Raw genomic sequence first — 21,220 nt, 5'->3', positions numbered from 1 at the left:
ACCTTTTTCTAACTTCTGTAACCTATACCCTAGAATTGGAAATATCACAACCATGCATCAATACTTCTAGAAGACACCTAGAGAAGTGAGATCTGAGAGATCAGAAAACAAATACTTCTAGAAGACACCTAGAGAAGTGACATCCGAGAACTCAAAATACAAATACTTCTAGAAGACACCTAGAGAAGTGAGATTCAAGAGATCAGAAAACAATTCAAAGATACAGCCTCCAAAAAAGAAAGAAAGAAAGAAAGAAAGAAAGAAAGAAAGAAAGAAAGAAAGAAAGAAAGAAAGAAAGAAAGAAAGAAAGAAAGAAAGAAAGAAAGAGAAAGAAAGAGAGAGAGAGAGAGAGAGAGAGAAAGAAAGAAAGAAAGAAAGAAAGAAAAGAAAGAAAGAAAGAAAGAAAGAAAGAAAGAAAGAAAGAAAGAAAGAAAGAAAGAAAGAAAGAAAGAAAGAAAGAAAGAAAGAAAGAAAGAGGAAAAGGAAAACATCTCACCCAGCTTCTTGTGATATGGGGAAAATTTTCAACCCAGTCTCTTAGATCTCAAGGGCCCACTGCCTCAAATAATATGACCTAAGACACCTAACAAATAGTCGTGCTTCCCAAGTGAGAGGCTCTTGCATCTCAGCCTTAGCCACATGGCTGTACAAAGCCTTTAGAAGTTTGATAACATCTTGAAAGCTATGAAAAGGAAAGAAAGACCCTGGCCCTTCGTCTCATCAGTAAAGGATCTTTCCTGGTGTGACATGTAGAGGAACTAGTCTGCCACAGTGAGAGTTGTGGTTGAATACGCTGGCTGCGCCGTTGTGGTGCAGTAAAAGTCACACCAGACTAGACACTGGAAATCATACAATCAATTCCCAGATAGATCCAAGATGATGGGCAAGCCACAGCCTCTCTGAGCTTCAGCGGCAAGATGGGCTGCTGCTATCTGTCCTACTAACTCACGAGGTTTTTTTGAAGATCAAATTAGCTCATGCATATAAAAGTGCTTTGAAAACTACAAGGTTTTATACGAATGTTAGGAACAAAAATTTGATTCCCATCCCTTTCCTGTACAAGTTGTCTTTTATGTAGCTTGGTTCCTAACCAAAAACTAGAAGAATCATATGCAATGTAACTAGAATTATTTCTCTCTGTCCCAGTACTTGAATTAAACAGTAATTTTTGGATTTATTCTCCAAGAAGAACCCTATAGGTCAGACAAAACAAAAAGTGTAACAATAGCTTAAATATTTGAATCTCCAAACCCAATGCTTAGTAACTTTCAGCCTTCATCCTAGCAGGTATCTATGGGCCTCCCTCAATGAGACAGGTCAGCAACATGTTCTGCTCATCAGTGCCCGACTTCTTGCTCCTACACCTAGAAATTGATGGCAAATGATTTTCAGCCCAGCCTAACTTCCCAAGCTGGCCTCCTGGTTCTAACCTTATCTTGGTTAATCCTGAAAAATATGTTTCACCTCTCCGAATCACCTCTGTTTATCTCTTCATGTTCACTTTTCATGTGCTAATTATGTTTTCTCCCTGCACTACACCCACATCTGTGGTCAACTCCTCTGGGTTTCCCTGTCTTGATAAGTAGCAGCACCATCGAGGTAGTTTCCCAAACCAGAAACCAGGATGCACCAAGCCCTGAAGCTCCAACTTCCTGATGATCTCTTCCATCTCCACTCTCTATTCTCCATTCTCACTGCTGCTACTCATGACACCATCATGGCTTGCCCAGACCCCCGAAACAGCCTTATAACTATTCCAATTTAGTTCCGTCTGTCTATTTTCTGTACATAAAATGTACTTGACATGTCCTCCCTAGGGGGCAACTCATCAAAAATTCCTATTGCTCTGGGATGAAGTCTGACTTTTTATCTTCACTTTAAAAGGCCTCCATTTCTCTTCCATTCCCACTTGCCACTCTACACTGTACACTCTGCAGTATTTAACTTCTTCCAGGACTGACTTCACCTGCGCTGATTCTTCTGCCTGGAACACACTTTACTGTTCTTCTGCTCTCAGTCTTCCCATATTGAGGCTTCAGTTTAATCACTTTCTCCAGGAAGTCTTTTCTAATCATCCCCTAGACTAGGTTGGGAGTTCCTCCCTCAAGCTTCAATAGGATTTGGTCTGCATATATTTCCTTATCACGGATGGTGCCTATGAATCACACCTTATTGGGTGAGTTGGTTGCTTAGTTGTCTGTCCCCTAGAGTTGCTACAAAGTCCCTGACGATACAGCTAGACTCACCTCGCTCACCTACTGACGATACAGTTAGACTCACCTCGCTCACCTACTGACGATACAGTTAGACTCACCTCGCTCACCTAGCCAGGGCTTAACACATAGGCAGCGTTCAATAACTATTTTGAAACGTTTGAATGAGTAAACCAATATTCATCTATTTTTCCACTGTATTAACATTCTTGAAATCTGAATTAACACTCAATAGGGACAATTTTCTTCTGAAATTCACCAAAAGAAGTGCACGTAAGACACTGTCATATATAACATAAAAGCAGGGAGGTGGCTACTAAATGAGAGTTTGAAATATTTCAAAAGCAAATTATGAATGTGAAATGCTTATGGTCTCTGACAAAGGTTGACAGAGGAAGATGATAAGTCAACATTCAAGAAGGAAAACGACTGTGACTCTTTATATGTAAGGGAAATGCATTTGAACTTCAAGAGGCCTCTGAGCACCTTTTATCAAAATCCATGTTAGGTTAGTTAAAGTAAAAGCTCGTCACCTCGTCAGGGTGATCTGGAAGGAAATGTAGCCGGCAATGAATGAAGCCAACCTCGTCAGGCTCTGCTTTCCTGATCCGCCCACCCCGACCAGGAGGGCATTTCCCCGAGGAGTACGAATGACACGAGAGATCTGTAATACAGAACAAAAAAAGCATGTATCTTTCAACATGTAAATGTTCTATTTTTCCTATTTATTTATTCACTAAATGAATGAGGTCTAATTATTATTTTGGAAGACACAGGTGTCTCAAGATCAGACTGGAGATATACTGGTTGAAGGAATGACGTCACTTCTGAAATATGGAACAGTGCTGGGCTGCATCAGATGGGGTGGGAACCATGGGGTGCGCCTTTAGAAACCAGGAGGACACCAGGGCAGAAAAGTCAGCACACAGCCCAGACTGTGCTTGCTCTGGCTTTTAAAGGAGATATCTATCTAAAGGGGACTTTGAGGATTCCTGTTAGTTGGTCCGACCTAATAGGGTATGATAGGAAGGAGAACAGAAATGTCAGAACAATGTCTACCCTTGGCATGCAGGGCATGTGGTTGATTAGAAGATCCTCCACATTTGAAAAGCGTTCAAATTTAAATTGAAGGGAAGAAAACCCCCCAAAATAAGGTGATATGCTTTGGCTGTGTCCCAACCCAAATCTCATCTAGAATTGTACTCCCATAATTCCCATGTGTTGTGGTGGGAATTATCTCCCTGTGGGAGATAACTGAGATAACTGAATCATGGGGGCGGCTTCCCCCATAGTGTTCCTGTGGTAGTGACTAAGTCTTATGAGATCTGATGGTTTTCTCAAGGGTTTTTGCTTTTGCATCTCCCTCATTTTTCCTCTTGCTGCCGCCATGTAAGAAGTGTCTTTTACTTCCGACCGTGATTCTGAGACCTCTCCAGCTATGTGGAACTGTAAGTCCAATTAAACCTCTTTTCCTTCCCAGTCTTGGGTGTGTCTTTATCAGCAGCATGAAAATGAACTAATACATGTGGTATAGATGTTGGGATTTTAAAAAGAAAGAAAATGAGCATAAACAACCTCCTATTACTTGGCAAAGACAGTGATACCTAAGGTATCTACCAATAAGTGATTATAGATTGGCCGGGGGGGCCACTTCACGCTGTTCAATAGCCCCAGACTATTCCACAGCCCCCTTGTGGCAGAAGTCCATGTTTATTTGGCTTCGTTTGTGTTGAATGGACTAATGACACCATCAGTCTTCCAAACCTACCCAGGAGAGACTGAGTATAGAATTCCCCTTGATGTTCTTTATACCTTATGTGAGAACTGTTTCTCTTTCCCTCCTAACTGCAGTTTGAGCCTAGGGGTATCACTGCGATGTCCACCTTTCTTAGAAGAATGATAGAGGCTAGGCAGGGACTGGAAGGGGGTCACTTCTCCACGGCCAGGGAACCTTCCTGTAGTCACTGGGGCTCTGCATTCTGCCAAGGTTTTGTTAAACATCCTTTCTCAGAATTCCCTCACTAGCTGCAGTACATTCTACTCCTGTTGAAAATATGCCTGGTTTTGAATTACTTTCCCCAGTTTAGTGTGAACCTTGGGAAAAGGATAACATATTTTCCATCTCTATGTGGACCTGAGAAGCTGCAGGACTGGCAAGTGCATACGCCCTGTTTTTCCAGCCTCCTGCTTGTCTCCTCTATGTGATTTTCGCCAAAGTCATTGTGAGTGGAGAGGGTCATATATGCCTCTTCAGATCTTCCCCTGACACAGCTTCAGGAGGGAAAGACAGGGCAAGTAAGGAGCTACTGGAAGCCACACTAGAACATTCTGTGTCTTTCCTTGCTTGCCACTTTTCAACCATTATCATTTCCTTTGTTTGATGTGGGTGGATATATCAAGATGTTGTTAATTAGGTATTAAGGAATCTTCATCCCAAAACCTTTACTTGGAACTGGGCCAAGGTCTTATATTAAAATGTTCTATTCTCAGTTTCCAACACATGGTAAACCCGCAAAACATATCTGACAAAGGAACAGACACATGAACAGAGAAGGCTTGCAAAGCAGACTCAAAACCTCATAATCTAGTTAAATCCAGTGAGACCCTCAAATACGGCTATTTTGTCCTGTTATACGCAGATTGTGTGATGGAGATATGCATTTTCAATTTCATCAGAGAGTATTCAAAAATGAATAATGTCCACCCTGCCCCTCAGGAGCTCACACTGGAACAGGGGACAGAGGCTGGGGTCATGAGCCACGGTGAGCACTGGCACAGAGACAGGAGTGATGGGCAACCAGAGGAAAGAATGCCGGGAAACATCCCCGCCTGGGTGAGGTAAGTCTTAGGTGCAGAGCTGGACTTTGACCTGGATGACTAGAAGTACATCACACAAAGAAGGTGGCGTGCCAGGCACGGGCTGAGCTACCTTTTCAGAAGGAGTGAGACACACAAAATCTCAGAATTAGCAAAAGGCCTGCAGTGTCCCCTGAGGTGAGAACTTCAGTATGGGGTATGGAAATATCAGGAAATAAGGCAGCAAAGGATTATTTAGGACTTATCTGGGGGACTTGATTAAATTCCAAACAATGTATCCAGATTCTCTGTGTGGTTCTCAGCGGTGGTCCATCCTGTCAAGACTGAGGTCACTAAGACGGGAACCCACCCGACTAGAGTCTAATCTTCTGATAGGGAGACAAACACACAGACAGATAAACTTTCCACAAGGTAGTATGGGTGGGGAATGTGTACTGGGGAGGCACTCCAGGATCATGATATGTTTACACACCAGCAGCCTGTTGTTCTGGATCACACCCCAGGCAGAGCATGACTCAGGAGGCTGGCTGGTAAGCAGGAACCAGATCATGCAAAACCATGTACACCATGGTTTGAACTTTCACCAAAGAGACAAAAGAGGCATCACACAGATACGCTGTATTGAAAGAAAATTGAGTTTCTAACTAAGAAAGGAACTGAGAAATAGGCTTGGTCTCATATCATATCCTGTTTTGCTGCAGTTTTTGCCTGCAATTCTGACTCTTGGCTTCTATCGTGCCGTGTAACTAGGCCACGTATTTCAAGGCTCACAGCAGCATGACACAGAGTGTGGATGCGCTGTGCACAAAAGATGAGAGAAGACAGGGCCAGCCGGGAAGTGGAGAGGAATGCAACATTTTAGCTCAAAAACTCTAGTCACGGATTCTTCGGCCAATTCCAGAGCAGACAGACAAGAGGCAGAGAGTGAGAGAAAACACCAGCGAGGCCCCAGCACCGAGGCCTTCACACCTCCAACATCACACCCAAAGTGTTTCGAGAAAGCCTCCTCACTCTTCATCTGGGCTGCGAATCATGGAGAAAACGGCAGTTCTAGTGAACTTGCTCAAGCACGACACTTAACATAAATAACTGCATCTTCAGCTTGAGCTATGAAATCCCAGGTCAATCGGATTCTGTCTCTAGCAGGCAGGCAATTTGTCATGAAATTGCCTTTGGTAATACTCATTTAGAAAATACATTTTCCCTTTTCTTTTTCTTCCTTTTAATTATTAAAAATGATGTAATGTTTATTCTTCCTGAAACAACACTTAATCAACTATAAATTAAGAGCTCATTTCAAAATGTTATTTATAGTTGGCTGTGGAAGAATATTTGAGCTCATAACTCAGTACAGATGTCTCAGATTCTGTGAATCCACAGAGTTGCCAAGCCAAGTGCCCTCGTGCTGGGGAGACCTAACTCCCGAACAGCCTCTCTGTCTTCCTTCCCTCTCTCTGACTCACTCCAGCCTTGCAGAAATGCTTTTCTCACTTTCTTGCAGGGAAGAGGAGCAGACAGACAATCCCTATATTCAGCGGAATGGTTGACTAGATAACCTCTAAAACCCCCTCCATTTGTAGATTCAGTAATTTCTAGAGGTGACAATTTGTAATTATGCAGTGGTTCCTCATGGTTGAACCTAAGATCATGGAAGACAAGGTCAAATCATTTTCTTTCTAACTGAAAGGATGCAGTCTGGAAAAGTAGTTGATATCAACAAAGTGAGAATATCAGCAATGGATTTTAAGTGGCACTATCTTGCACTGTAGATAAATTAAGTCACATACGTTTTCAAACAAAATAATACATTTTACTTCCAACCTTTCAGGATCAACTGTTCTAAAAATGGATACGGTAATGACTCATATCAGCAGTCGCTAACCTTTTTGGCACCAGGGACCAGGATCGTGGAAGACAATTTTTCCACGGATGGGAGCGGGGGTGGGTGATGGTTTGGGAATGATTAAAGCACATTACATTTATTGTGCAGTTGATTTCTATTATTATTACATTGTAATTTATTATGAAATAATTATACAGCTCACCATAATGTAAAATCAGTGGGTGTCCTGAGCTTGTTTTCCTACAACTAGATGGTCCCATCTGAGGGTGATGGGAGACAGTGACAGACCATCAGGCATTCCGTTCTCATAAGGAGCGCGCAACCTAGACCCCTCATATGAGCAGTTCACAATAGGGTTTGCGCTCCTCTGAAAATCCAATGCCGCTGGAGGCAGAGCTCAGCTTCGCTTGCTCACCTGCTGCTCACCTCCTGCTGTGCAGCCCTGTTCCCTACAGCCCACAGACAGGTACTGGTCTGTGGCCCAGGGGTTGGGAACCCCTTCTCACATGACAAACTAGAAGATAAATTATTTTTCCTGGTGGATTTCATTCTAACACAATTTTCATCTCAAAGTCAACCGTTTATACACTATTTTTAAATTATTGTTTCTAATCATGGTAAAATACACATAATCTAAAATTTACCACTGTAACCATTTTTAAGTATATTGTTCAATATCATTAAGTACATTTACGTTGCTGCGCAACTATCAGCACCACTGATCTCCACAACACTTTTCATCTTGCAAAACTGAAGCTCCATACCCATTTAACACTAACTCCCCAATCCCCTCTCCACCCAACCCTGGAATTCTCCATTCTACTTTTTGTCTCTGATTTTGGCTACACTGGGGATTTAGATGAATAGAATTATACAACATTTACCCTTTTGAGTCTGGCTTACTTCACATAACATAATGTCCTCAAGGCTTATGGACTATTTTTTATAGGATATTCTTTGCATGATACAAAAAGATGCAGACTTTGCCTGTGCTCTGAACTCAGATGTCAACCATATTCAGCCTCCGTGATGAAACCATGGAGCTGGAAGCTATATAGAAACACTGAATAAAATTATCACATCACACATTTAAAGTACACAGGCTCTTATTTCAAGCCTATAAGGTGCGACATGTTGCATTCAGCTTAGAAATTAAATTGGAATATAGCATGGAGTCTAATTTTAAACTGAAGATTCTCCTAGGAAATGAAAATAAAAGAGGGAGAGGACTCTGGCGTGAAACCAAATGTCTGTCACTACCACAAGGCACTACTCGGAGTGGCTACCGTACCTTGACTAAGTGAACCATGGCATCTGCAAAGAACACCATGTCCATGCCAGCGCCACGGATGCTCTCATTATACAGCTGCAGGAACATATTCAGACGCTCTTTTAGGCGACTAAAAGAATCAATGGGCTCATACATTTTAGGCATTTCAGCATCAGCCTCTTCAGACGTTTCACCTTCAGTGGGAAAGAAGAATCAGTTAAGTTTCTTCAAATACCTGCATTTTGACTTCAACCTAAATTAATGCAATCAAAGCTCTACAGCCTAACACTGAATAACATTCATTTTAAGCAAAATGCCATAGTGTGCATTTTGCAAAAACAGAAGAAGGGAAACAATAGAAGCATTAGGATTTTTGTGATCATATGCAGTCTCTGTACTTTCCTATCTAGCAAGTCAATTTCAAATAATGTTATCGTCATTGAATTGAATTTGAACCCACAACTGATTGTTGGCATTTCAAAGCTCCTCCCAGATATATTAGCTTAATGGTCAAGTGAAAGTCAAAACAGTACGGACTGAATATCAGAATCAGGAAGGGAAGTTAAGAATTACATAACTGTTTGATAAGAATAAAAAGAAAAAATTATTGCATTTACTCAGGAAATTTTTATAATTCACGAATCTCAGGTCAGTGGTAAAAACAGAAGTGACTTAGAATATGGGGTGGAGGGTTGAGAGAAATAGAAAAATAATTTTCTAAATGAATAAACACATTAGATTATTTCACTAGGGCAAGATGTATTAAAATCAATATACTTTTTTTAAAAAATAGAAACATATAATATACCAGCTTGACAATTTTACAGTGTTAACTACAAAGCAGAGGCCGAGGTGGGCAGATCACTTGAGGTCAGGAGTTCAAGACCAGCCTGACAAACATGGTGAAACCCCATCTCTACTAAAATTACAAAAATTAGCTAGGCCTGGTAGTGTGTGCCTGTAGTCCCAGCTACTCAGGAGGCTGAGGCAGGAGACTCGCCAGGAGGCCAAGGTTGCCATAAGCCAAGCTTGTACTCCAGACTGGGCAACAGAGCAAGACTATTTCAAAAAAAAAAAAAATAATACCCAAGAAAGAGTTAAATGGGGCATCTATAAATTCACAATCTATTAACATTAGTAGCAGGGAAAAAAAAGGGACACATTAGCTGAATATACCAATAACAACTTAGAATTTCACCGGATATGAGAAGAATGAGTGGATCTTTCAAATCTTACAGCATATAATTATTTTCAATGACTGTGTCCTAACATAATACTATATTAACCTTTTGATAACAAACAAGGAGATGGTTTAACACAATCATTAAGACTGACCTATCTGCAAAGCTCTCACTAATCAAATTCCAATAGCCACAACTCTCATAAATGCCCAAATGAAGCTTTGAGAAATAAAGTGTCTCAATGACACAAAAGATTATGCATTTGTGTCTAGACCCTCCCCCAGGCCCCCAAAATGCAGCAGTTGTGCTTTGGTCCTTGAAAAATCATAATCTGATTATTTATCCTTCTGAATTACAGGGAATAAATTACATAAATTTTAATTACCTTATAAGATGCCCTTACTCTTACAGGATTTTTGTACGTGTTTGACCTGATTAAAATAAGATGTGTCAGCTTCTTTCTGTAGAAGGACCATTCCAATTGCATCGCCAGAAATAAACATTCTTTTGCAACTGTCACTCAGAAACTTTTGACAGATCACACTTATGGTTATCAAATCTAGAGAAGCACTGCCTAGTCGTTTCCAATCATGTTCAAGACACACATAGCATGTTTTTAAACATGCTTTTAAAAATCTGCAAATTAACTTAAAATCCATCCTCAGTGTTAGAAGAGGTTATTAAATGAAAGAAAAACATTTTTAATTAAGCCTAGTTACTTCTGATGGGGAAAAAAGTGGAGCACTGCCTCTTTTCATAAGAAAAGTCATGTATCCCCTGGAACCATAATCACAAAAGCTTGCCCCACATCAGCCATCTCATTCCAATTACATTTAATGACCCTCTCATGCATTTGGAAGTTTTCCTTTTTATTTTCAACATTCAGGATGACCTGAATAATAATAATTATCATTATATTTGCTGCCTTTCATTTAGCAGTGACTACGGGCCATAGACTGCCCAAGCCATTCTACAGATAACATTTCATGGACTCCCCGTGGTGCATGTGATGCATATAGTAACACTTTTACTTTTATAAATGAGGAGAGTGAGGTTCAAGAGAGTACCGAGATGCCCAGCTAATTAATGTATGGTGGATTCCTTCCTCAAACTCACCTCTATCTGCCAGACTGCAAGTCCTGTGCACTCTCTCCTACCCTATCCTGCCTCCCCACTCTACTTTAATATCCAAGCACGATATGCATAAAATAGTTCATCTTTAAACTCCATGATCATGCATTTATTCACTCATCCTAGTTTTACTGAGCATCTACTATGTCTCAGGCTCGTATCAGTAAAGTTTACTAGAAAGAAACTCAACACCCATAAACTGAATCTTCTGTCTTCATATTTCCCTTTAGGGAACACCTTTTGGGGAATTCCAAATTCCACTTCAATAGTTTACCTGCAGCTTCAGGTGCATCTCTCAAGAAATCCACAAAATATGTGTCAATTCCACAATCCACCGAGAGTTTTTTCTCTTCACCAAACTCCTCCTCTACCAAACTTACTAAAGCCTTATCAAACCAGGTCACATCACTGGACACTGTGAAACGGTCAGCTATAACACGTTTACATTCATGCTTCCAGAGCTTTAACAGGTCCTGTTGAAAGTATAATTAAAATGTGTTAGTAATTCCTATTATGCCGTAACTGGGAATTCAAGTTGACAGTACTGTAGAGTATTATTCTTCCTGACTGAAGATGCAACATTTTAAAAAGTTAGGGTTCAAATATGCTCAACTTCACTTCAAATGGGTATCATTTAAGTATATTAAATAGAAAGTAGTCTGTTCATTTGCAGTCTCTGAATTAAGAAGAAAAAAATCCTCCAACAATAATATTGAAAATTGCTCTGATCAATCAACAAACTAACATTCTACATAAGAGTCTTCAGTTTGTGAAAAATTAGTCTTTTAATAAGACATCTACATTCATGTGGCCAGAGTACAACATAAGATATAAAACATGAACAACTCTCATGTATACAACTGAAAAATTACAAAGGTGTATATATATATATATATATATATATATATATATATATATTTTTTTTTTTTTTTTTTTTTTTTTGAGACGGAGTCTTGCTTTGTCACCCAGGCTGGAGTGCAGTGGCACCACCTTGGCTCACTGCAAGCTCCACCTCCTGGGTTCACACTATTCTCCTGCCTCAGCCTCCGAGTAGCTGGGACTACAGGCACGCACCACCACGCCCGGCTAATTTTTTGTATTTTTAGTAGAGACGGGGTTTCACCATGTTAGCCAGGATGGTCTCGATCTCCTGACCTCGTGATCCGCCCGTCTCGGCCTCCCAAAGTGCTGGGATTACAGACTTGAGCCACCGCGCCTGGCCATTACAAAGGTATATTAACTTAACACAAAGTGAATAAAATTTGTGGCAAAAACTGGATTATCTGAACAAAGGAAAGCCAGCACCTAATCCAGATAATCCAAGGGCCAAAGTTAACTGAAAGTTGAGGAAAGTAATTGCTCAATACTCCTGTTTATATAGCAAGAACAACAAATGTATGTGTAAGCTCATTATTTTATATGAAAGATTGGTGGAAATTTCTTAGCTTCGTAACATTTTTCAGGTTACAGATTTTTAAGCCATTGCATTACTAGTGATAGAATGCTATCTGGTTGCCTGAATATAAAAGGAGTTCAGTGAAGTATATTCAATGATTCAGTTAAGACAAAAGTTTATTATAACATCAATTGCTGGAATTGTTTATGCTGATTTAAAATAAGCATCAAAAACGGATACTTCAATAGTAATCTTTGAGAACTGACTTCAACAATTCCATTAACTTGTAAATAACTTTGAGGGAAAAAAATCAAGTTAAAATATTCATGCTGCTAAACAGACTCTCACGTCTCTGTAGGAAGGAAAGTGAGTTTTCCCCAAAATATCATTAACAGATGCTTCTCAAAAGAAGACATACATGTGGCCAACAAACATATGAAAAGAAGCTCAACATCACTGATCATTAGAGAAATGCAAATCAAAACCGCTATGAGACACAATCTCAAACCAGTCAGAAAGGCTATTATTAAAAAGCCAAAAAATAACAGATGCTGGCAAGGTTGCAGAGAAAAGAGAACACATATATGCTATCGGTGGGAGTGTAAATTAGTTCAAGCACTGTGGAATGCACTATGGTGATTCCTCAAAGAGCTAAAAGCAGAACTACCATTTGACCCAGAAATCCCAGGGTATATACCCAGAGGAATATAAACCATTCTACTATAGACACATGGACGTGAATGTTCACTGCAGCACTATTCACAATAGCAAAGACACAGAATCAACGTAACTGCACATCAATGGCAGATTGGATAAAGAAAATGTGTTACCTATACACCATGGAATACTACACAGCCATAAAAAAGAATGAGATCATGTCTTTCATGGAAACATGGATGGAGCTGGAGGCCATTATCCTTAGCAAACTAACGCAGGAACAGAAAACCAAATACCACATGATACGTCCCTACCCAAATCTCATCTTGAATTGTAATCCCCATAATCCCCACATGTCAAGGGAGAGACCAGGTGGAGGTAATTTAATCATAGGGGAGGTTTCCCCCACGGTGTTCTCCTGATACTGAGTGAGTTCTCACGAGATCTGAGGGTTTTATAAGAGGCTCTTCCCCTTTTGCTCCGCACTTCTCCTTCATGCCATCTTGTGAAGAAGGTGCCTTGCTTCCTCTTCATTTTCCACCATGATTGTAAGTTCCCTGAGGCCACCCCAGACATGCTGAACTGTGAATCAATTAAACCTCTTTTCTTTACAAATTACCCAGTCTCCAGCAGTTTTTATGGCAGTATGAAAACGGACTAATACACCGCATGTTCTCACTTATAAGTGGGAGCTAAATAATGAGAACTCATGAACACAAAGATGGAAATGATAGATACTGGGGTCTACTAGAAGGTGGAAGGTGAGAGGAGGGAGAGGAGCAAATAGATAACTTTTGGGTACTGGGCTCAATACGTGGGCGATGAAATAACCTGTACAACAAGCCGCCATGACACATGTTTACCTATGGAACAAACCTTCACATGTACCCCTAAACCTAAAATAAAAGTTAAAAATAAATCAACAAATAATTAAAAAAGAAAAAATCATCAGCAAGTTTGGTTACCTATATTGCAAGCATCTGGGACAAAGGTGGGTTTTTTAAGTAATCAACACTTGTGCTTAATGAACAGTTTTGTTGATATTTTAAGTGTCTCTGTGTGTTTATATGGAGAAATCCCCTGAAACCTATTTGCTTAATTACTTCTTTAGCTCTAGAAAGGCTTAAAGAGAGGCCAACCCTGTCTTAGCCTGGGCACATAGGCTACGCTTTGGAACAAAAGCATACTGGATTTCGACATAGCGTTCTTAGTTTGAGGGAAATTCTTATAACACTGAGAAATGTCATATTCAAGTGTGTGTACAAATGATCATTTTTCTGTTAAATGAACTTTGTAATCTGCTGCCTCTCTTCAATTTTACCAATGTATGTAATTCTTTTAGTGCATCCAGTTACATGGAAAAGAAAAATCATGGATGATTATCAACAAAATGGGATTTTTAAATTTTGAATATTTGTTATAAAGATAATTACTTTTTAAGTTAAAATGTCAAGCTTAAAATATGAAGACTATTATATAATAAAATCCACAGTGGTTGTTTCCATTATTTAGTATAAGAAACATATCTTCTTCTTAGACTAGAAGTGGAAGAATAAAAATTATTTCTTTTATTCTATTCATTAAAAAGTAATTGTGTATACAATGCTCTTAAACACAAACCTAATTGGAATTTATCATTGACATTTTCTGACAGAATTTACTTCTTTCATTCTGTTAGTTAAAATGCAGTAAAGAAAAGAATACCCATGCTGGAACATTCCAAAATACGTTCAAAGTAAAAAATAAAGTAGTAAAAATATTTAGAATATATGATTAATAGCAATGTTATTTGTTTTTCTTTCCTCAGTGTCACCTACATTTGGTTCCTTGATGACCTCTGAAGTACTGTTCAGCATTCCCTGCCAGATCCGAGAAAGATCTCGTAGGTTAAACACATAATGGAATTTTGCAGGGGTAGGAAGCATTTTCATCTTGGTCATCTGCCATAGTCGGCGTGTCAGGGGCACCAATTTTGTGACAGAATCTCTCACTTCTTCCGAGAAACCCCTCTGAGTACAGTAGTAGCCTACCCCAATCACACCTGAAAAGGGGGAAATTACAGCATTTTGATTAGCCATTCAAAGAAATTAAATAAAAATGAGAAGCATTATAGCATAGGGTTTGCACACATGTCATTAAACATTTTAATAGATAATCATATATAAAAGAAAAGTATGTTAATGTTCTCTTGCTTTTTCAAATACAGTATCCCAAAAAATAGATACAGGTTTAAGAAAATGAGTATTCAAAACACTGAAAAACTGATTAAGAAATACTGCTGAAAATTCTGGCTGCACCACTTCAATATTACTAAATGGGTAACAAAGAAAAATGTATGAAGTTACCTTATAATAAGATAAGAAAAATATTTTTATAAGTCTTCTAAGGTTTCTACTTTCTGTCATTGCCTTTCCACGTATTACAAAGTACTTTCATTTACTTTATATGTAAAATTTTCCAGGCAATAAGGAATAATTAAAAATGATAGCATTCTTTCTGGTCCATTTTACTTTTCCCAAGCTTAGATAATTCCAATGTCTGTTGGTTTCCAGACCTCGCTCCCTGCTGTGACCGAAGGGAGATTACTGCCACACTTGACTAGCCTGGGGCACCCAGATGACATTTTCGTTTGCCAGAAATTAATTAGGGTAATCCTGATGAGCTTTTTCTCAATAGCAGCTTCAGAAATTGTAAACTAAATACTTAACATAAATGTGTTCAAACCTTTACATTCTTTCTGCACAAATAAGTTATAAGTGCATTATCATTACTCGGGTAGGCAAACATGGTTACTTATTTGGCTAGTGATTTTTCAGCTAAATTATCTATGAAATACTCCATATTTAATCAATAACTTATTACAATCCAGTAAATTACTCTGAATTTCAGACTGTGTCTAATCTGCACTCTGGGTGCCATTATTTCCTTGGCCAAAATCATTCTATGGGTTGGTTAAAGTATCACCTACATAAACTTTTGACATGGAACATAGCAATCCAGACCTCAAAACTATGTACCCATGAGGAAACAATCTCATCTGCGGGGAAACAATTTCATTTCTATGTTCATGTAATGTTAAACCTCCTTGCTTAAGAAGTCAGAAACAGTTAAAGAAAACCATAGATGGAAATGATCTACCGAGGCATCCAAATCAGGACACACCTAGAATCGATCCCTATAGGAAATGAAACACGCTGCTTGAGAGTGATGGAGGCTGCAGACCAAAGAGCCACCCAATGCGCTTTCTGTGTGGCTCTCGGGTGAAGATTTCCAGGAAGGAACACAAGCAGGTGTTCTTCCTCGCCCTCCCACCCCACGACCTCTCGACCTTTACTTTACCAAAGATCTTGTCCACGGAAGCATCAGAGGGCAACGTGCAGTTAAATATAGAGAACTGCCTCTTGAGTCTTTGGGGTATGTCATTGCGTCCACCACCAGGATGGATCATGGCTGCCAAAAACTGGATGTCCACGATGTTGGTGAACTCCCCAGGCTTCTCTAGGTTATAGAATCCATTTTGTTCCATCAGCTGTCGCACTATCTCATTCGTAACCTAAGAAAGACAACTTTCAGAATTAAAGCGTCATTCTTTTCCATCCCTGGAACCTAACTCCTTGAGTGTTTCCAAAGAATGAACTTTACTGGAATTCAGACATTATATCTTGAAAAAGTAAAAAAAGAAAAAATTTAATTTTTAAAAACTCTTCAAAGAATAAATCAATACCAAATTAAACAAAATGCACAATAGAAAGATGATACCTGGTCTCCCCACTCATTGATTATTGGCATATTCACATCATCAATAAAAACAGTCATCTTCTTTCCCGCAGGAGGGCCATATGTTGTACCCATTCGTTTATCCACATAGCTCTCTATTGTCCTCTGTTAAAAAAAAAAAAAAACAACAACTGAAACATCTGTGAAAATATCCCCTAAAACATGGTCAATTATTTTAAAAAACAACAAAAACTGGTAACCTTTGAACTGATATGAATTACTTAGAAAAAGCCAAATTTCCCCCCTTAATTCTAATAAATTCTAAAGTACCTAAAATATCTTGTATAACATTCACAAACTTTGAAAATCCAGTTGAATTTAGAAGGAAATGAAATTCTAACCAATGTGAATTTGAATGGAATGAGATTCTTCTGTCCATTTCTAAGAATTTACTTTTGTCTTATTAAGCTTCTGTTCGTGACACTATGTTCCCCATTATTCAAAGTCTTGCTAATAGTTTCCCTATAACCAGCAACAAAATTAAACAAAGCTACTGTGTGAGAAGCTTCTGAGGTCTGCACTCTGAGCTGCACAGCCCATCACGGTCTGAAGGCTGAAACTGGCTGCTGTCACCTGGCACAGCTCATACCCACTCTTTTGGGCAGATGCAATTACACTGATTGAATTCTCATTCCCTGACACAGAGTGAAAAAAGCCCACTTACGTCTTCTCTCTCATTTTTACATTCGGAGCTTAGGTGGTGCAAGAGAAGACTATACTGCACTCTATAAAAAACCTTCCTTAAGGCTGGGCGCGGTGGCTCATGCCTGTAATCCCAGCACTTTGGGAGGCCGAGGTGGGCAGATCACGAGGTCAGGAGATCGAGACCATCCTGTCTAACACGGTGAAACCCTGTCTCTACTAAAAATACAAAAACAATTAGCCGGGCATGGTGGCAGGCGCCCATAGTCCCAGCTACTCCAGAGGGTAAGGCAGGAGAATGGTGTGAATCTGGGAGGTGGAGCTTGCAGTGAGCCAAGATCACGCCACTGCACTCAAGCCTGGGTGACAGAGCAAGACTCTGTCTCAAAAAACAAAAACAAAATAAAACCAAAAAATCTTCCTTGCAGTACGTAAAAAGATATTAAAACGAGAAGAACTGGGACACATTTAAAGCAGTGTGTACAGGGAAATTTATAGCACTAAATGCCCACAAGAGAAAGCAGGAAAGATCTAAAATTGACACCCTAACATCACAATTAAAAGAACTAGAGAAGCAAGAGCAAACACATTCAAAAGCTAGCAGAAGGCAAGAAATAACTAAGATCAGAGCAGAACTGAAAGAGATAGAGACACGAAAAACCCTTAAAAAAATCAATGAATCTAAGAGCTGTTTTTTTTTTAAAGATCAACAAAATTTATAGACAGCTAGCAAGACTAATAAAGAAGAAAACAGAGAATCAAATCGACGCAATAAAAAATGATAAAGGGGATATCACCACCGATCCCACAGAAATACAAACTACCATCAGAGAATACTATAAGCACCTCTACACAAATAAACTAGAAAATCTAGAAGAAATGGTTGAATTTCTAGATACATACACCCTCCCAAGACTAAACCAGGAAGAAGTTGAATCTCTGAATAGGCCAATAACAGGCTCTGAAATTGAGGCAATAATTAATAGCCTACCAACCAAAAAAAGTACAGGACCAGATGGATTCACAGCCAAATTCTAACAGAGGTAAAAACAGAAGCTAGTACCATTCCTTCTGAAACTATTCCAATCAATAGAAAAAGAGGGAATCCTCCCTAACTCATTTTACGAGACCAACATCATCCTGATACCAAAGCCTGGCAGAGACACAATAAAAAAAGATAATTTTAGACCAACATCTCTGATGAACATCGACACAAAAATCCTCAATAAAATACTGGCAAACCAAATCCAGCAGCACGTAAAAAAGCTTATCCACCATGATCAAGTGGGCTTCATCAGTGGGATGCAAGGCTGGTTCAACATATGCAAATCAATAAAGGTAATCCATCATATAAACAGAACCAACGACGAAAAAACCACACGATTATCTCAATAGATGCAGGAAAGGCCTTCGACAAAATTCAACAGCCTTCATGCTGAAAACTCTCAACAAACAAGGTATTAATGCAACGTATCTCAAAATAATAGGAATTATGTATGACAAACCCACACCCAATACCAAACAGAATGGGCAAAAACTGGAAGCATTCCCTTTGAAAACCAGCACAAGACAGGGATGCCCTCTCTTACCACTCCTATTCAACACAGTGTTGGAAGTTCTGGCCAGGGCAATCAGGCAAGAGAAAGAAATAAAGGGTATTCAATTAGGAAATGAGGAAGTCAAATTGTCCCTGTTTGCAGATGGCGTGATTGTATATTTAGAAAACCCCATCATCTCAGCCCAAAATCTCCTTAAGCTGATAAGCATTTTCAGCAAAATCTCAGGATACAAAACCAATGTGCAAAAATCAAAAGCATTCCTATACACCATTAACAGACAAACAGACAGCCAAATCATGAGTGAACTCCCATTCACAATTTCTACAAAGAGAATAAAATACCTAGGAATTCAACTTACAAGGGCTGTGAAGGACCTCTTCAAGGAGAACTACAAACCACTGCTCAACGAAATAAAAGAAGACACAAACAAATGGAAGAATATTCTATGCTCATGGATAGACGGAATCAATATCATGAAAATGGCCATACTGCCCAAAGTAATTTATAGATTCAATGCCATCCCCATCAAGCTACCAACGACTTTCTTCACAGAATTGAAAAAAACTACTTTAAATTTCATATGGAACCAAAAAAGAGCCTGCATTGCCAAGAAAATCCTAAGCAAAAAGAACAAAGCTGGAGGCATCACGCTACCTGACTTCAAACTATACTACAAGGCTACAGTAAGCAAAACAGCATGGTACTGGTACCAAAATAGAGAGATAGACCAAAAGAACAGAACAGAGGTCTCAGAAATAACACCACACATCTACAACCATCTGATCTTTGACAAATCTGACAAAAACAAGAAATGGGGAAAGAATTCCCTATTTAATAAATGGTGCTGGGAAAACTGGCTAACCATATAGACAAATGGAATCTAATTAAACCAAAGAGCTACTGCACAGCAAAAGAACTACCATCAAAGTGAACAGGCAATCTACAGAATGCGAGAAAAATTTTGCAATCTACCCATCTGATAAAGGGCTAATATCCAGAATCTATGAAGAACTCAAACAAATTTATAAGAAAAAAACAACCCCATCAAAAAGTGGGCAAAGGATATGAACAGACACTTCTCAAAAGAAGACATCTATGCAGCCAACAGACACATGAAAAAATGCTCATCATCACTCTTCATCAGAGAAACGCAAATCAAAGCCACAATGAGATAGCATCTCATGCCAGTTAGAATGGCAGTCATTAAAAAGTCAGGAAACAACAGATGCTGGGGAAGATGTGGAGAAATAGGAGTGTTTTTACACTGTTGGTGGCAGTGTAAATTAGTTCAACCATTGTGGAAGAACAGTGTAGTGATTCCTCAAGGACCTAGAACTAGAATTACCATTTGACCCAGCAATCCCACAACTGGGTATATACCAAAACGATTATAAATCATGCTACTATAAAGACACATGCACACATATGTTTATTGGGCACTGTTCACAAAGCAAAGACTTGGAACCAACCCAAATGTCCATCAATGATAGAGTGGATTAAGAAAATGTGGCACATATACACCATGGAATACTATGCAGCCATAAAAAAGGATGAGTTAATATTCTTTGCCGGGACATGGATAAAGCTGGAAACCATCATTCTCAGCAAACTATCAAAGGAACAGAAAACCAAACACCACATGTTCTCACTCATAGGTGGGAGCTGAACAATGAGATCACTTGGACACAGGGCAGGGAACATCACACACTGGAGCCTGTCTGGGGTAGGGGGCTGGGGGAGGGATAGCGTTAGGAGAAATACCTAATGTAAATGATGAGTTGATGAGTGCAGCAAACCAATATGGCACATGTATACCTAAGTATCAAACCTGCACGTTGTGCACATATATCCTAGAACTTACATAAATAAAGAAACAAATAAATAAATAACTGAAAAAAGGGACACTGGAAGGGGAAGGAAGAGGATGTGAGGAGAGGACTCCAGGCTCTTGTCTGGTGTTCTCGTGTCCATGGTAGCGCAATGTGGCTTGGGAATCAACTGTCCTTCAAAATGTATGCACTGAGTAACTAGAGTCTAGCACTGCAAAGCAAGCAGAAAGGGCTTCGAAGTTCTCAGACTCCAGAAGCTTCAAAACTTGAAAGCTCATTTCATTTCTATCACTGTAGGAATCTACTAATGCATGATTTTAAATCATGTTAAAGATGTTGTATAAATACAGAAGTAAGTGGAGGTATATTAAGACAAAATAAATTCTCCTTCTCTTATCCAAAGAACATTTTATTTCATGACAAAAACAAACCAGTTAAAAGTGACTTTTATGAACAAGATATAACCACAAAATGAGATAAAATATAAGACAAAAAAAGCAAAACTCTATACAACCATCCTTGAGAATCTTCACAGTAATTGCACATTGTACGTTTTCGTCATGATTTTATTTATTTATTTATTTTTTTGAGACAGTATCTTGCTCTGTCACCCAGGCTGGAGTGCAATCTTGGCTCACTGCAGCCTCTGCCTCCTGGGTTCAAGTGATTCTCCTGCCTCAGCTTCCCAACAGCTGGGATTACAGGTGCCCACCACCACACCCAGCTAATTTTTGTATTTTTAGGAGAGACAGGGTTTCACTATGTTGGCCAAGCTAATCTCAAATTCCTGACCTCAGGTGATCCACCCACCTCCGCCTCCCAATGTGCTGGGATTACAGGCATGAGCTACTGTGCCTGGCCTCATCATTTTAATGAATAATAGCAAGGAATGTGAAAATTTTTCA

General features: G+C 39.3%; 1 protein-coding gene across 4 annotated transcripts in view; it reads right to left on the bottom strand.

Annotated features, from left to right (window-relative positions):
- The window catches only part of DNAH5 (dynein axonemal heavy chain 5), a 318,561-nt gene that overhangs the window by 85,631 nt on the left and 211,710 nt on the right, over nucleotides 1-21,220 (bottom strand). For all 4 annotated transcript variants that reach the window (XM_037988724.2, XM_007961228.3, XM_037988725.2 and 1 more), the window contains 6 exons: nucleotides 16,268-16,390; nucleotides 15,848-16,061; nucleotides 14,326-14,549; nucleotides 10,730-10,928; nucleotides 8,165-8,337; nucleotides 2,747-2,877 (listed from right to left, as the gene is read on the bottom strand). In XM_037988724.2, the coding sequence (XP_037844652.2) occupies nucleotides 2,747-2,877; nucleotides 8,165-8,337; nucleotides 10,730-10,928; nucleotides 14,326-14,549; nucleotides 15,848-16,061; nucleotides 16,268-16,390 (1,064 nt within the window). The remainder of the gene's footprint in view (nucleotides 1-2,746; nucleotides 2,878-8,164; nucleotides 8,338-10,729; nucleotides 10,929-14,325; nucleotides 14,550-15,847; nucleotides 16,062-16,267; nucleotides 16,391-21,220) is intronic.

Source organism: Chlorocebus sabaeus, chromosome 4, assembly GCF_047675955.1.
Source record: "Chlorocebus sabaeus isolate Y175 chromosome 4, mChlSab1.0.hap1, whole genome shotgun sequence".
Classification (NCBI taxonomy): Eukaryota; Metazoa; Chordata; class Mammalia; order Primates; family Cercopithecidae; genus Chlorocebus; species Chlorocebus sabaeus.
This window is presented reverse-complemented; position numbering and strand designations above follow the sequence as displayed.